At 40.3% G+C, this 17,887-nt stretch overlaps 1 protein-coding gene across 7 annotated transcripts in view; it reads left to right on the top strand.

The window, feature by feature from the left end:
- The window catches only part of ERC2 (ELKS/RAB6-interacting/CAST family member 2), a 980,330-nt gene that overhangs the window by 731,088 nt on the left and 231,355 nt on the right, over window positions 1-17,887 (top strand). For 5 of the 7 annotated variants that reach the window (XM_063645317.1, XM_063645323.1, XM_055273720.2 and 2 more), the window contains one exon: window positions 16,170-16,338. In XM_063645317.1, coding sequence (XP_063501387.1) covers window positions 16,170-16,338 — 169 coding nt within the window. The remainder of the gene's footprint in view (window positions 1-16,169; window positions 16,339-17,887) is intronic. The other 2 variants (XM_063645319.1, XM_055273751.2) reach the window with 1 other exon arrangement.

Raw genomic sequence — 17,887 nt, forward strand, 5'->3', positions numbered from 1 at the left:
GCTTGGAAGTGCCAAACACTTTTCACAAGGAAAGCCCTTACCTATGCAGAACAGAAGAGGATGTTCCTCACACATACCCTGATAGTAACATGCAGCAATCACGTGAATGTTTTCCAGACCGTGGAAGTCATGGACCGATCATAGGAAAAAATATTTTTTGAAAACAACATATGCTTGCTAACCTAATTAAGCTATTAAATAAGACTATTCAAGTGTTAACTATTATCATCATCATTTGAGAAAGGGTCATTTTAATTCCAAACATTAGAAAGGACATTACTGAATGTCACAATAAAAAGCTGCTGTTCCCCAGAAAACAACTTAGACATATGTTCCTACATCCTCATGTGTGCATGCGGGCATGCATGAAAACGTCAGCACTGGCCAAACCAGTCTTTCCGTTGGCACTTAAGGCATTACTTTATTTGACCACATTTCTTCCTTGGTGGTGGTATTCTAGCATCCTTGAAAGTTATGCAACTAGGAACAGGCATAAGTAAGCAAAAGAGAAATAATTTTAATTGACTGAATCATCTCAGCTCTCAATCAGATACTTACCCCATCTGGAAACCACTCTTTTCCTTCCAGAGCCCTTCTATTCCTACCCTCGCTTCATACTCAGCTGTCACCCTTATCCTCTGTGAAGCCTGCCCGCATTATCCCAGACCAAAGGGACATTTCTTCCTTCCTGCAACCAAAAATTTTAGTGAAATGGCCAAGTTTAGTCTTTAACATCACAGACTTGGATTCAAATTCCAGCTCTACTTTTAAAAGCAATGGGACCTTGGACAACCTACTTAAATCTTACAGTCTCAGTTTACTCAACTTTACAAGGGGTGTAATAAAACTTTCTCTTGGAAGGCTATTTTGAGCAGACTAAATGAAACAACGTACTTTATTTATGCCTTGCATATACATATAGTAATCAAAATAATAATTATTAACAATTTCTTATCCTATATCTTAACAATGAAGACATTAATAAACTATTATTTATCTTTTATTTTATTATTTAAGTCTTTATATGCTTTTTCTTTCTTTACCAGAACAGTTTGCAAGCCTTATCCATTGCTGATCCTTCATAACACGTAGCATCGTATTCTGTCCATAGTAAATTCTCTTTGAAAATGGTAGAAATTAAGACACTGGTTAACAACATTAGACTGCTTTTTTAAGCCACCACCTATAGGTATGCAGTCATCCTTAAAGATGCCTTTTCATTATGCCTCTCTTCAATGGGACCTTGAATCCCTTTGTGTCCAGAGTTGGCTCCTGCTGGTGGGTTTGTGGTCTCACTGACTTCAAGAATGAAGTTGTGGACCTTTGCAGTGAGTGTTACAGCTCTTAAAGATGGCACTGACCCGAAGAGTGAGCAGTAGCAAGGTTTATTGTGAAGAGTGAAGAGACAAAGCTTCCACAGTGTGGAAGGGGACCCAAGTGGGTTGCCGCTGCTGACTGGGGTGGCCAGATTTTATTCCCTTACTGTCTCCTCCCATGTTCTGTTTCTGTCCTATCAGAGTGCCCGTTTTTCAATCCTCCCTGCAATTAGCTACTTTTAGAATCCTGCTGACTGGTGTGTTTCACAGAGCACTGATTGGTGCGTTTTATAGAACGCTGATTGGTGCATTTTACAATCCTCTTGTGAGACAGAAAAGTTCCTGATTGGTGCGTTTTACAATCCTCTTGTCAGGAAAGTTCCCCAAGTCCCCACTCAACCCAGAAAGTCCAGCTGGCCTCACCTCTCACCTTAAGGGTTCTCCAGCCCCATTCTTCCTTGACCCCTGCCTTATGTCCCATGCTTTGAAGTTCAAATCTAAACAGGGGTGCTTTGTTGTTGGTCAATGGAGCTGGGAAGCCTCAAGGTTGTCCAGGAAGATAGATGGTCTGATCGCAGCATTCAACAGATCAGTATTGCAGGGAGTGGTAATCAGTGTCAGGTTGGAGTCTGGTCACCAGGATGTTTTCTCACTAAGTGGTTTTCCAGGCCTGGGGGCCTCTCTTACGGGACTGAGTTCTATCACCTCTCTGGGTTCCTAGGCCTCCTTCCCCCACCTCCAATTTGTGCAAAAGGCCTTCTGCAGACTGGGTTAATTACCTCTAGTGGTCAGTCTTGGATGTATGTTGAATATTGTGGAGAGGGAATTACCTCAACCTTTTACATCTCTGAGGACATAAAATTATAAAGATTTAAAATGATCTATGGGCATGTATTGTAAGCAAACAAAGAAACCAATAAAACTCCTTGTATTTTGGAAGACTATTAGGTTGAACCGTACGAAATTTCTGATATTCAATTGTTTCTGACCCATAAAAAAGTAAACTTGAACTTCGTATTATTCGGCCTACTAGCTATGACTATGAGGTTTCATGTTTCTGTTTATTTCTTTATTTTGAGCTTCTGATTGCAACTGGATTATACTGGGCATTCAGGATGAAGAGGATGGGCTGGGAGGGAGCTTTTGAATTGATTATCCTAGTATTTGATACATGCAGAAGGAAATGCCACGTGGATTCTTTGTCCAGCATTTGAATTGGGAAACAGGATTCAGGGATATCTTCTTTGCACAGTATTGCTGATGATCCGGCATTTGCTCATGATGGTAATAGAAGGGTGTTTCTTTGTGTCTGGTGGCATCATCACAGGGTCAGTCTGTCTCATGACGGTGGACAATCTCTGGGTTCTGCTGTGTTAGCAATCTCTGAGTTCTGCTGTTAGAGAAGCAGGGATGGTTTCTGTCTTGCTTGTCCCCATTCATCCCTGGTACGTGGTACACAGTGGTCACTCAGTAAATATGTGGTGAATGAGTTAGAGGAATTGATGAACTGCCTCTGACCACCTGGATGGTTTATTTTTGCTTATGTGGCCAGTAAATAGCCACCCTAGAGGAACACATTCAGTTTAGCTGCTTCAGGTTGGACTTCATAATTTCATATCTGAAGTGTTCCTGCTTCCAGTAATCGCTCCTCCCAGGGTGGAAATTTCACTTCTATGAGCCACAAGGCCACCCATCCTGTAAATCTGAGACTGCTTTCTATACCATTGTTTCTTGGGCTGGCTCCCTTGCGATTCTTTCCAGATGTGGAGCTCCTCCAGGTAGTTTACCAGACCATTTCCTTCTGCAGCTGCTGTCTGGTTTCAGGTTCCTTCAAACTCTGGGAAGGAGCACTCCGGTAGCATCCCACAAATTGTATTCATGAGTCCAGAAATTTCAGGTAACTAACAAATATAACTTTTTATAATTGAGGAATACATAAGCTGAGTCTTGCAGCTCTTTGTTTGGCCTGTCTTTTGAAGCATTGCTTAGCAGTGCAGGGCTTTAGGTGTATGTATGTAGATGCATAGTTCTATACTTCTGTAACTTGGGCTCTGAAATTAATTTGTGGTCATTGAATATGCTCTTGTGCCTCCTTTTCATTTGAAGGCTGTGATGCATTGGTGAAACTTTGCAAAGGCAATGGCCACATGTATTTGCTTTCTGTTCTGTTGGCACAATCAACAAGATCATGATTAGTGAGTGTGCATTAGATAGGCTTAGTGTGTTTTCATAGTGGCATTTTAACCATTTCTTCCAAACACAGAACTGTTATAAATTTTGTCTCATTTCTTTTCCTTACAGCGTAGAATAAAGTATTTCTAATCTCATTCATTTGGACTTTCAGTTATTTCCAGAAAAGCAATTTCCCTTAGTTTTCAGGTATGAAGCCCCCTTTGGTTTGACAATCTATTTTATTCTGGGTGTTCTCTTAGCAAATGTATGGCAAGTACAGAAATGCTGAGACTGTCATTCATTTGTAAGAAACTCTGTGTCCATTAAATGACCTCTTTAAAAAAAAAAACAAACAGGCACCTAAAACTTCCTTGTCACCTCTTAACTGACTTGTTAGCAGTCCCAATCCTGTATTAAATGATAATTTGATAGCTAATTATTTGAAACTAGACTTTAGTCAAAGAATGAAAAATACCAGCAGAATGGGGATTTGAATATGAAATGTGCTAGCTCCCCCTGATCCATGATTCCATGGATCTCTCTCCCATGTGTAATGTTTATTTTTTTTTAATAAGCATTCTTTCTGGTACCTTTTCTGAATATAGATTATTAGAGATATAACTACAGAAAAAAAATTGAAAAGGGCAATATTTATTGCAATGGCCACAAGATGGCAGACCTAAAATCCAGACTTCACAAAGTAATTTAGACATTTACATGAAGAATTGCATCTTTGAGCATCTTTGAGGATGCCTTAAAAGCCATCAGTTTCCTTCACCCTCCCAAAATTCTCCTCTAGGTTGTCTTGAATTGCTGTCCAGCTCTGTGGCAGGCACAGCAAGGGAGAACAGCTTTGATTAACATTGAATCAACAGCTTTGATAAACAGATGGGAATCTGTTTAGCCCCTCTCCCAGAAAGATCAGACTTTCCTGCCGCTCGCAGAAACCTGCCCTTTGCCTGGCTACCACCATCACCTGCAGCACACACAGACATGCCACCCTGTGTTTCCTTCTCCTTTGCAGAAGCACAACTACCTTTTCCCTTCTCATGAATAAAAACTCTCTCAAAGGAGCTGCCTCCAATAAACTCACTTTTATGTTTTTCTCTCTACAAAGATCCACTCCAGGCTGGGTGCGGTGGCTCATGTCTGTAATCTCAGCACTTTGGGATGCCGAGGTGGGCGGATCACCTGGGGTCAGGAGTTCGAGACCAGCCTGGACAACATGGTGAAACCCCATCTCTACTAAAACTGCAAAAATTAACTGGGCGTGGTGGTGCATGCCTGTAATCTCAGCTACTCGGGAGGCTGAGGCAGGAGAATCGCTTGAACCCGGGAGGCGGAGGATGCAGTGAGCCAAGATTGTGCCACTGCACTCCAGCCTGGAGGACAGAGCAAGACTTCATTAAAAAAAAAAAAAATCCACTCCACAGAACCTTAATTCAATTTTATTTGAATGTTGCGCTAACAGAATTCCAGAATGTGCCCCCTTCTGAACATATTCTTCTCACAGCAATGGCATGACGATCTGTTTTGTTTTGTATTACAATTTAGCCTGTGGGAATGTTCTATTCCATGTAAACATAAACAATGGAATGTTTGATTTAACACAAAATATTCAAATTAAGAAGGAAATATCTAGTTCAAGATGTAGGCACACAATTTGCTGCTCTGTGCAAAGACTGAGAAATAAATATTAGTAGCTTTAAATATACAGTAGAGGGGAAATTAAAACATATTGTTTTTAGAGAAACTTACATATATACACACACATAACCTCACTTCACCAATAAGAAAAAAATAATTGATTGGATGCCATGGGGGCTAAGCCTTGATGTCAGTGACCTATTTTCTGGTAGTTACTCATTTCCAACCAAAAAGTTAATGCAATGTGACAATCTCTTGACAGTAACAGATGACCCATGGACAATAGGTTTAGTTTAGGCAGATACTGGACAAAGCTCTGTCCCACAGTGAAGTCCAGATGTATTTGGTTTTCTCATTATCACTCATCTATAACCTGCTAGAGATTCTGGTTAGGTGTATTTCACATAGAAAGCTACCTTGGCAGAATTGAATGGTCAACAGAGAGGCTTTCTTATTACTGAATGGAAATAACAAGAATGACCAAGCACCATCATCTAACATTACCACTAACAGAGGGTATTGCAGTGTGTCATGGAAGTCCCTTCATTTCACTCACCCTCCCTGCTTCCTGGATTTACCAATTTTCTAAAGTATTTTTTTCCAATGGAAGAAGCTTTTTTTTTTTAAATTTGTTTGATTTTGCACTTGACTTTGACTTTTTAAAAGTCGCCTTTCAGAACACATTTCCATTTCTCAGTTTCTTAAACTATGTGACATCATGTCTTGCCTATTTCCCACGTAGCCTTTCCTATCAATTTGGATGGAATGATATTGGACAGTTATAGACCAAGTCAAGCCTGGCTTGTGTGGGATGCAACTCTTCTGTGGTCAACAGACTCCTCTCCAAAGTCTGTTTTCTTCTTTATGTCTGTTTATGGAGCAGATGTCAACTCATGAAAGTCAAATGTGCAGCTTAACAGAAACCAATTTTGAAGGCCTCTCTGAAAGTTTGTCTTGAAAGTAAGAGACCAATGAGCATGTTTAGATACATTCACTAGAAAGGGGAGCTCATAGAAAGTAATGCAAAACCTTTGAATCTTTAACTTTGGTGGGGTCTGTGTCATTTAATAAGTAAATGCTAGCATTTCTTGTGTGGTCATATCAGGCACTGAACAAAATCTTTACATGCGTGATCCCTTAATTCTCACGATGATCCTGTTACCGGTAGAGGGTCTTGACTGCAAGTTGTCCAGGTTCTTGGAGTTTTGAACAAAGAATTGGACAAAACACAAAGCAAAGCAAGTAAAGAATAAAGCAACAAAAGAATGAAAGCAGAGATTTATTGAAAATGAAAGTACACTCCACAACGTGGGAGCCGGCCCGAGCAGCGGCTACAGGGCCTGGATACAGAATCTTCTCAGGTCCAAATACCTCCTAGAGGTTTCCCATTGACCACTTGGCGCTCACCTCATGTAAATGAAGCGGTGGCCCGCAATCGGTCTGAAAGCAACCAATCAGAGCCTGAAGTGAAGTTACAAAGGTCACATTCCTGTGCAAACATCTGATTGGTTGCAACCAATCAGAGGCTAAGGTGAAGTTACAAAGTTGCACTTCTTTCTTTTTTTTTGTTTTTGTTTTTGTTTGAGATGGAGTTTCCCTCTTGTTGCCCAGACTGGAGTGCAGTGGTGCGATCTCAACCTCCTCTCACTGCAACCTGCCCCTGCTGGGTTCAAGTGATTCTCCTGTGTCAGCCTCCTGAGTAGCTGAGATTACAGGTGTCCACTACCATGCCCAGCTAATTTTTTGTATTTTTAGTAGAGATGGGGCCACATGGTGATGTTGGCCAGGCTGGTCTCGAACTCCTGACCTCAGGTGATACACCCACCTCGGCCTCCCAAAGTGCTGGGATTACAGGCATGATCCACGGTGCCTGGCCACAAAGTTGCACTTCTATGCAAACGAAGACTGGGTTGACAATCAGTCTGATTCGTTGCAGACAGCCAATCTCCCATCTGCCACGCAGAAAAGGCGGGAGTTTGCAAAGGGAGTAACCTTTGGTCCTTTTGTTACTTAGGCATGGAAAATTAGGGTTTTCCTTTTAATTTAGTTCTAGGAAGTTGGAGTGAAATGGCCTTCGGTTCCCTGCCTCCACCATATTCTCCTGCCTCAATCCAAGAGAGAGTTATGATTGTCCATCTTAGATTATTTATGAGGAACTTGAAGTTTCAGAGACAGTGAGTAACTTACCCAGGGCCACAGTCAAAAGGTATCGGTGAGATTCAAACAGGTACATTTGCTTCCAAAGCCCCAGCACTAAATAAAGATCAGTACCTCCTCCTCTTAAAAACTTGAGTAATATTTTATTTGTGTGGGTATGTTTTTTAAAAAATCATAATAGGCTAAAGTGCTCAGAATAAATATTTTCTTTTTTCTTTTTTCTTTTTTTTTTTGGTGGATCAGGCACATAGTAATGAGCGATGCCTCACACATGTCCACTGCCAAGACCTGGGACAGTGGTCCCTTCCATCCTTCATTACCTTTTTATCAATTCTCTAGAAGGACAGGATTCAAGAGAAACATTTAGAATAGGGGGAATAGCTCTTCCTGGCACTCCTCCTCTGGCCTTGGACCTTTTCTATGTGGGAAAATCAGTTGGCTTCAGACTTACCATACCCCTTTGTAGCAGGATGCCAAATGATGCTGGCATTTGCCCTCTTAGTGCCCTGAAGCACATGACGTTGGCACTTGAGAGTGTTCTGGTCCAGTTGGAGGAACTGGAGGAACCGCCGGATGGGCCAGCCACCTCCCTGGCTCATGCACCGAGCAAGGAACAGGGTAGAAGCTGGTGCTTAGGGTAAAGAACTTCCACAAGACTCCATGGCCCCCGTGTTAGGAAATTCCAGTCATGTGCTATTAGGTTTCAAAGACAGAATTCTCCGTAATTGGAGTAAACTATTTTTTGAGGTCAGTTTTAGGTGGGCAACAGGGAGCAAACCACATTAAGAAGTCTGGGCTGCCAAAGCCTGGCCTGGTCTGTTCTTTGTCCTTGCTGAAACTCATGCTTGTTCAAATATATCTCACCCTGTGGGCCCCACCTCATGTGAGCTGCTTTGCTTTCTGCGTGGCCCCTTCTGCATATATCATACATCATTCTGCTCGTGGGTAGGGTTGATATTAATTGATATCAAAGAACTTTTCTTTCTCAAGATGCCATTTGAAAATACAACTTTTAAAATTTAGGCAAATGAACATCTATCTCCAGGGTTGATCGCAGCAAACCTCCACCCAACCCTCACCCCAAGGGTGAGAGAGAGGCTGTTTTGAATAGGATCTTTCGTCACCATCTGTCTGAAGTCACCTCCTACTGAACTTACAGTTGAATATTCAGGGTCATGAGGGAAAGAAAATAGTAATTAGCCGAGAAAAGTTGATTGAGCGGACTTTTTCCCCCCACAATATGATTAGAACATGACTGCCTGGGCTAAGCACCATACATAATGTAGGCTTTCTCTTATATGTCATCATCCAAACATTTCTGAATGGAATGCATTTTTTAAACATCTGCTTTTGTAATTGAATGCATTCCTAAAGATGGGTCAGCTAACTAAAACAAGAACCCGCAAGAAACAATATGTTAATGCTTCTTCCCAAATCCAATTTATAATAGTTCCTAATTGGCCTGCCCCATTTGCAACTCCTGAAATTAATTTTAGATCCTCTTTCAGAGCTCAAATCATCATTAATAGAACGACAGCGATGGGGAGTGAAGTAGAAATGTTTACAAAGCTCCCTTTTAAATGGACTGTGATAAGTGAGGTAGCTATGTATTACCATCAGAGGATCCTGAAACTCTCTTTGTGAGGGCCAGCCACAGGCGACACTCAAAAGAAGGCATTTATCTTGGCAGGAGATGCCCTTCAGCCCTGTTTTGTTTTATTCCATGGAGGGTTTTGTTTTTTTTTTTTTCACAGTGGCTAAAACCATTTTTTTTGGTGTTTTATTAGCTGTATCTTGACTACCTCCTACACACTGAATGACAGTTTAGGGTTATTAAATGTGTTCTTGCACATATTTTTATCCATTGTTAATCCTGACTAAATGTATGACAGGGCACAGAATTTCCCCTGTTTTTCCTCTATTGTTGCCCATATTTGTTAAAGAAATTATTCCCCTTGACATTTGTTTAGGCTGCACTTTGATAAAATGCTGTCTATGATACACTTTCTTAGCTTAGCATCCAGCAGACTCTTATAGATTTATTTCTCTTCACATTATCTTATCTTCCTAGTATATGTGGGCTTCCTTTTCATATTTTTAAGCTACATTTTGGAGCATAGATCACCTTAGTAATTGGTACTTGAGGATGGCAATATTCTCAAGACAATTTTGCAAGCCTTTGGTATATACTTAAACCTACTAACTAAGAATGGGCATATATGTACTTTTCGTGTTGTCTGTAAAAAGGCAAAAGGGATAGATTGAACATGATTTCAGGCTTATGGAACTCTCTTCAGGTTGATGGGACAGTAATAATTTCTGAAGCAATATAAATCTGATCTTGATTCTAGAAGGTAATGCTTTCGTTGGGGAAAATAATGATTTTTCTGTTTCCGGTTTATATCCAAGTGTCTTGTCACTGGTATACTCTTTAAACTTGAGCCTTTTTTTAAAAAAATGGTGCATCAGAACTGGTGGTATTTTAGTTTTTCCAGTTTTTCAATGGCTGGACCAAAATTTGCCATGAGAAAAAAAAAAAGCAGGGATATTTAATGTAAGCTTCCTAATCTATTTCAATGTTTGTGATTTTCTTGGTAGGTGCTTTCTGTCAATGTATCAGCAAATTGGCTCATGGGAACTGTGAAAGTGTAGAATCTGACATAGGGATAGCAAAATGAAATTAGTTTTTATAAAATTATATTCAGTATACCCATCCTCAAAACAAACCTGACCTTTAAAGCAGGGATAATGAAAACCCATAACTATACACAATTAGCTCACAGTGATTTAAATTACAGGTTGAGTATCCCTCATCTGAAATGCTTGGGACCAGAAGTATTTCAGATTTTATATTTTTTTCAGATTTTGGAATATTTGTATTACACTTACCAACTGAGCATCTCAAATCCAAAAATCCAGAACGCTGCGATGAGCATTGTCTTTGAATGTCCTGCTGGTGCTCAAAGCATCTAGGCTTTTGGAGTACTTTGGATTTGGGGTTTTTGGATTTGGGATGTTCAACCTGTCTTAGCTAAAGTCTGTTGGCTTAAGAAAGAGTTATTTTAACTCATTTTGTAAAATTTCTTGCTTCAAAAACCAAATTCAATGGCTCTGTTAGCCTGGAATTAAGATTTAGTTTAATTCTAGGCCTACCAAATCTATACAAATAGGTGATAGCCAGATAAGCCTTAACATATTCAGAATACCTTGCCAAATATCCTGAAGTATGAAATGTTCTTATTTTTCTAGTTTTATATACCTTTTTGTCTTCTACTAATGACCCTTTGATTTAAATGGACTAGAATTATTGAATGTAGATCTCAATCAAGGTATTTTTGGGGAAAATATCATTAGTTTATTATGGCCAGTGTTTAAGTGAGGGTTTCAAAATGTAGATAATCTTAGTTACATTAATTTTATTTAGAGTTCTATGATTGTACAATGCCAATATCTGTAAAAATAGATTTGTTAGCCAAAAGCAAAACAAAATAAAACAAAAATACAATAAGGAGAAGGTTACAAAAAGCAAAATAGATTATTTTATATGAATATTAATTTAAGGTTGGTGAGTGGCTTTAAATGTAATTTATTAAAAAGATTGTAAATGTACTTTGAGATTTGATAATTAAGGCTAATTTGACTTGGAACTGTATTTAATGACATTTATAGAGAATTAGAAATTGATATATGTTTTTCTCTGACAGTAAAGTGAGAATTAGAAATTAATTCGTTGGGATTTTTTATGGTACTATGAGAGGAGAAATAAGTGTTAAAGCTTAAAAGCCTAAATTTTAGAATCATACACAAAAACAAGCAATGGGGAAAGGATTCCCTATTTAATAAATGGTGTTGGGAAGCCTGGCCAGCCACATGCAGAAAACTGAAACTGGACCCCTTCCTTACACCTTATACAAAAATTAATTCAAGATGGATTAAAGACTTAAGCATAAGACCTAAAGCCATAAAAACTCTAGAAGAAAACCTAGGTAATACCATTAAGGACATAGGCATGAGCAAAGACTTCATAATGAAAACACCAAAAGCAATGGCAACAAAAGCCAAAATTGACAAATGGGATCTAATTAAACTAAAGAGCTTTTGCACAGCAAAAGAAACTATCATCAGAGTGAACAGGCAACCTACAGAATGGGAGAAAATTTTTGCAATCTACCCACCTGACAAAAGACTAATATCCAGAATCTACAAAGAACTTAAACAAATTCACAAGAAAAAAACAACCCCATCAAAAAGTGGGCAAAGGATATGAACAGACACTTCTCAAAAGAAGACATTTATGCAGCCAACAAACATATTCAAAAAAGCTCATCATCACTGGTCATCAGAGAAATGCAAATCAAAACCACAATGACGTACCATCTCATGCCAGTTAGAATGGCGATCATTAAAAAGTCAGGAAACAACAGATGCTTGAGAGGATGTGGAGAAATAGGAAGGCTTTTACACTGTTGGTGAGAGTGTAAATTAGTTCAACCATTGTGGAAGACGGTGTGGCGATTCCTCAAGGATCTAGAACCAGAAATACCATTTGACCCAGCCATCCCATTACTGGGTATATACCCAAAGGATTATAAATCATTCTACAATAAAGACGCATGCACATGTATGTTTATTGTGGCACTGTTCACAATAGCAAAGACTAGGGGCCAACCCAAATGCCCATCAATGATAGACTGGATAAAGAAAATGTGGCACATATACACCATGGAATAGTATGCAGCCATAAAAAATATGAGCTCATGTCCTTTGCAGGGACATGGATGAAGCTGGAAACCATTGTTCTCAGCAAACTAACACAAGAACAGAAAACCAAGCACCGCATGTTCTCACTCATAAGTGGGAGTTGAACAATGAGAACACATGGACACAGGGAGGGGAACATCACACACCGGGGCCTATCGGGGGTTGGTGGACTAGGGGAGGGAGAGCATTAGGGAAATGCCTAATGTAGATGATGGGTTAATGGGTGCAGCAAACCACCATGGCATGTATATACCTATGTAACAAACCTGCACATTCTGCACATGTACCCCAGGACTTAAAGTAAAATAATTTTTAAAAATGATTTTTTTTGGTTGATGATGACTTTTGACAGTGTTTAAAGCTATATAATCTCAAATTTTGACCTAGAAAAGGAAAATGGGTTAAAGCAGGCTGAAAGTAGACACAGGGAGTCTAGTTTGGAGACTACTACAGTTTTCCAAGTGGTAGATGATGTAGATTGTATCAGACATCGTGTGTGTATGAAAATATGTGTGTGTGCCTATCTGTGCATAAAGAATGGAAGGACAGACAGAACATATTATAGATAGCCTGGGTGGGGAAATGAGCAAATTACATACCTGCTACAATTTTGAACCATGTACCTGCTGTTTACTTGATGACCGAAAGCTTAACTTACAAGTTTTAAATGTTTACTCTTAGGATATTTTCTGAGAACAATGCTTAAAAGTATAAGCAGAAAAAAGTTTAAAAATGCCTCATTCATCCTGTCACCTTGAAATGGTGATTATTATCATTTTGGTATACTTCCTTCCTGTCCTTGTTTTTTCCTATGAGTATAGCTTTATTTTTAGGGATCATTTTGGATATACATTTGTATGTCAAGAACTATGAAGGGTCTGAGATCTTCCCTACTGGCATCCTAACAAGTTAGGCTGCCTCAGTTCCATGGATGCAGGCAGATGACAAGAGACTTCTGGGCCAAAGATAAAGGACTTTATTGCTCATGGCACAGAATGAAGAATTAGCATATTTGTGCCAATTCTCCTTGGTCCAAGTCCCATGGAGGCCAGTCGGATGGACTGGATGAACATATACGTGTAGTCGTTTGTATTATAGGAGGGCAACCCTGAGATTAGAGAATCTGAATATTTTATAATGGGCAGTAACATGCCTGCCTTTTGCTCTGGAAGGAGACACTATTATATGGGGCAGTAAGCGGGTCTTCCCTTTGATCCAAAAAGAAATACCACCTCTGTCTTTCAAAGCTAGTCACTACACAAACGGCCTTGAAAGATTGTCAGAAAAGAAAATAGTGCCTGTGCTTGTAAAATGTACAGAAACATGAGAGGCTCATAGAGAATTGTATCTCAACAAACATAAATATTTTCACATCACTAAGGTTTTTTAATCAGCATTTTAAATACCTGCATATGTCTGTAAAGATGCCGTTGTAGAAGTGTAGTCAATTTACCTCCAATCCCCAATTTTCCTAATATCGGTCCTTTAGTTTGTTTTCATTAAAAAAGCTTCACTTAGATATTTCAGTTTGTAACAGAGGGGATAAAATATTGCAGTCACCTTGTGTGTTGTAGCTAAAGTTTGGAATAGCAGATAGCAAATAGGCTCTCCCTGATTTAAAGTCTGTGTAGCCTCTTCATCTTCGCCCTCTGTATAAATATGCACTGGCTGGGAGCCGCAAGCATGTCTATTGTCTCAGCTGTTATCCAAAGGCAGACAGGCTCTGTGAAGCTGGATATTAATGCTGCTGCCGGTAGTCCAGCCTGCACTGCTTTTCTTCTGGAAAATGGAGATATTTCCTGACATGTTCTGCTGCTCACACATCTGCGTGAGCTTCAAACAGAAGCTCCTACTGCCAGGCATTAGTGGGGCCCAGAAAACTCCATATAAATCCCTGCAGTGAAAAGGGGAATAATCTGAGATCCAAATAATGACCACCTTGTCCAAACATCTGGAGAGGGCCTGGTCTGGTGATGGAGATTAAAGAAAGGCAAAACAGGATCATGACCAGGTTTTAGTCCTGGGCCTTGTGTGCGAGGGAAGTTCCCAATGTGGAGGCTTCCTTGGGGCTGTGGGGTCTTCCAAAGTATCTAGAATGTTTCAGAAGAGACACAAATGGATGGGATAAGACTTTCCCAGTGGAAAGGAAGATTCAATGAAACACACCCAGGAGAGCTATTTCCTGCTCAAAAATCATCCCAGAAAATTCCAGGTTAAAATTTGTGACAGATGTGGTCATAAAATTATACTGTAAAGATTGAAGGAGGCAACTTTAAAACTTTTCTGAATAAGCGATGACTGTAGGTTAAGTAGGAAGCAAAGCATTCTAATTTTTTTTAAATGAGAGGAAGAGGCATCTGGTGATATCTTTAAAAGTCTTTAAAAAGTAAAAAATGAACTTACCTCTTCCTTGAACTAACATTTTTGAGCACCCGCTATGTGCTGAGGGATCTTCTAGAAGCTTGAGAATTGGTGGTGCGCAAGATCGATGAGGTCCCAATTTCATGGAGCATCAAGTCTAGAAAGCAAATAATAAGATGCTATCAAATGGCAAAGAGTGCTATAAAAAAAATGAAGTAGTGTAATGTGACAGATGACTGACTTGGACATGAGGCGGTCTAAGTCAGTGGTCAGTCACAGACCTGGAAGATAAGAGCTGTGTGAGGCAAAAGCATAGAAAGGCAAAGCTTGTGATGTGAGGGGACAAGGGTAACATTTTTGAGGACTAGCAGAGACCTGGAACGAAATGTGCTCGAGCCTAATCATTGAGGAAGGAGAAGAGGAACAGAGGCCCTCAGAGAGATTGTCAGGGCTGGTTAGCGTAATGTGTTGCAAGCATCAATAAAAGGTCTGGATTTCAAGTCTAAAGAGTGATGCAATGGATCTTTACACAATAGAATGGTGGAATCTGGGCTTATAATGTTTTGAAAGATGACTTTACTCTCTTTACCAGAGAGATCAATGAGTAAGCTTTTGTAGTGGTCCCCAGTGAGTGATGCTGATGGTTCGTTGATGTTTTTATAGTAGTGCATGAGTTTAGATAAAGGGCATACTTTCAAGTAAAACCTACTGAAGTTGTCAGTGGATTGGCTCTGGATAGAGAAAGAAGGAAAGAACTCAGGGATGGCTTCTAAGTTCAGGGTTTGCGCTACTTAGTGGATGGTAGTGTAATTACTGAAATAAGGAAGGCTGAGGAAGTAATCGTTTTTGGTGGGATGGCAAAGGAGCATCATTAAATGCATTGAAAATAGAACACGTTTCCAGTAAATATCTCTGCCTGCCTTCAAAAGAAAATCTTGCATGAAAAAAGTAGTAGGTGAAATTGCTGCCCAGTTCTGGGGGGTTTTCTCAGAGTATCTAGAACCTTACTTGGTGCTATAGTTTGAATGTATCCACCAGAAGTTCATATGATGGAAACTTAATTACCAATATAACAGTATTAAAAGGCAGGGGGCATTAAGGGGTGCTTAGATCATGAGGATCATGAGGGTGGAGGCCTCACAAATGGACTAATTATCTTGTCTCAGGAGTGAATTAGTTCTTGAGAGAGCAGGTTGTTATAAAATCAAGCTTTGCCTGATCTTGTTGTCTCTTTCACACTTGCTCACTTGTCCTTCTACTTTTCTTGCCATGTTAGTACAAAAGCCCTTGCTGGAAGCTACCACCATGCCCTTAAACTTCCCAATCTCCAGAATCATGAACCAAATAAACATCTTTTCTTTATAAATTATGCAGTCTCAGGCATTACTTTGTAACAACAGAAAACAGACTAAGACTCTTGGCAAATTGATGGATGGATAGATGAATATATGTATGTTTGGTTGGATGGGTGGATAAATGTGTCAGCAATGAATGCTCAGATTTGTCCCCTCCCATTTATAACATGTGAAGCCATTAAAAGATTACTCTCTCAGTGGCTGCAGTGTGCAGTCTCAGGGATTCTGACCCAAACTACTTTGTCCATTCTGAAAGCCAAAGAGCTAGTTTGTTTTAAGTATTATTCATAATTTCTTTCCATTGAGACAATACTCTGTGGTTCATTTCAACTATAAATGCCAATTGTTTGGGTTTTTTTTTATTTTACAAAAATGATCTCAATAATCTTTGTTTTACCAGACAGGAAGCACTACTTGCAGCCATCAGTGAAAAAGATGCAAACATTGCCTTGCTGGAACTGTCTGCCTCCAAAAAGAAAAAGACGCAGGAAGAAGTCATGGCCCTCAAGCGGGAAAAAGACCGACTAGTACATCAATTAAAGCAGCAGGTGGGGCCTCCTGCAAGACAGGTGTGTTTTGATGGGTTTGGGGCTTTGGGGGCTTTCTCTGGATTTTAGCCACTCTTCATTTTCCCATGTCCATCCTGTGGGCTGAAGCTGCTAAAACCAGGTAGGAGTGCAATGGACCCAGTTGTCACTGCAACACCATTTTACTATTTTTCTGTGTTTGTGTGCATGTGGCTGGGCTTGTGTGGTTTGCAACCAGTGCTGTTTTCCTTTGTTTTGTGTCAGCGTCATCTCCCCAGAAGTAGCTCTCAACTTTCTTTCTTCCAGTGGACTTTGTTTGACTTCTAATTAAATTCTAGAAACTTGTAATTAAATTCTGGGCAAAATTCTTTCCTGTTGGACCTGTTACCTTCTGTCTTGTTCACTTTCTGGTCCCTGTAAAGAATTGCCCTCATCCAGGTTTTTAGGTTTCTTTCGCTATTCTTTCAACTTTAGTTCTTTGACTATTTCCTCCAATACCTTTCAGCCAAGGAGCATCTCCTAGGTTCTAGCACTGCCAGACTATGCTTAGAGACCACCCAGCCATTCTTCACTCTATTTTTAAAAAATCACCTGTTTGCCCCATGATCCTGTGTTTTCGCCCCTCTAGGCCACTGTATTTGTTTTGAGGGACATGGAAGCAAGGGCATAGTTCTAACTTGTCCGGAAAGTTCCTTGCTCACTGGAAGGTTTTCTGGAAGTGGCTTAAATGGAAATAATTACACCTGAAGTATATTGGAAAATCATCCATGAAATCTTCAGATGATATTTCTCCTCCTCGTATTACTTGGTGACTCTCGTAAGCAATGATTAAAGATATTCACTAAGATTCAAGTTCATTATGAAACTCAGTCAGCTCAATGGTTTATGGCCTTGCAGGGTGGCTACCACATTTTACCTAGGGCCTTATGTGGCTCTGAAGCTCTCTAATGGCCACACAGTAACCATGTGGAGTGTGTCCATATTGACTCAGCCCCTGGGGCAGGCTCTCTGCCTGCTAGAGTGATCTGTGCCGAGCACCACGGGCAAGGTGAGTGGAAGGGAAGCCTGAAGGAATAAGTCCCCTCCCCTTACAATGCGACTAACCCTTTTCCCCCTCAGGAAGGAAAAGGCATACATCGGCCCTGCACCAGAGTTCATTTCTCATGGGACTGCCTTGTTCAGAGAGTGAGAGAGACAGAGAATGTGTGTGTGTGTGTGAGAGAGAGAGAGAGAGAGAGAGAGAGGGAGAAAGAGAGACGGAGAGACAGACCACTACTGTGTCTGAGCACCCTCTCCTCGTAGAGGGAGGATCCCAGTCACTGCCAGACACTGGGGTCATTCTGCAGAGCGGCATGCCTTGCTAACACTGGCCTCAGGGGTCGGAGATTGCTTACACCTGACCTCTTTATTTGGAGCTGTGCATCTTTTACACTGGATTTTCCGCCTACTTGGCCACAGAAAGTCAAAATGAGCCTCCTTCTTTGCTTTTCCCTAATTCCTTCCCTGCACCGTCCTGTCCTGCACCTAACCGTTGTAGCTTTCTCCCACAGGTTTATAGACCTAAGAAACAGCCCTTGAGCTCGAATATACC

The sequence above is a fragment of the Symphalangus syndactylus genome, chromosome 1, assembly GCF_028878055.3.
Source record: "Symphalangus syndactylus isolate Jambi chromosome 1, NHGRI_mSymSyn1-v2.1_pri, whole genome shotgun sequence".
In the NCBI taxonomy this organism is placed as follows: Eukaryota; Metazoa; Chordata; class Mammalia; order Primates; family Hylobatidae; genus Symphalangus; species Symphalangus syndactylus.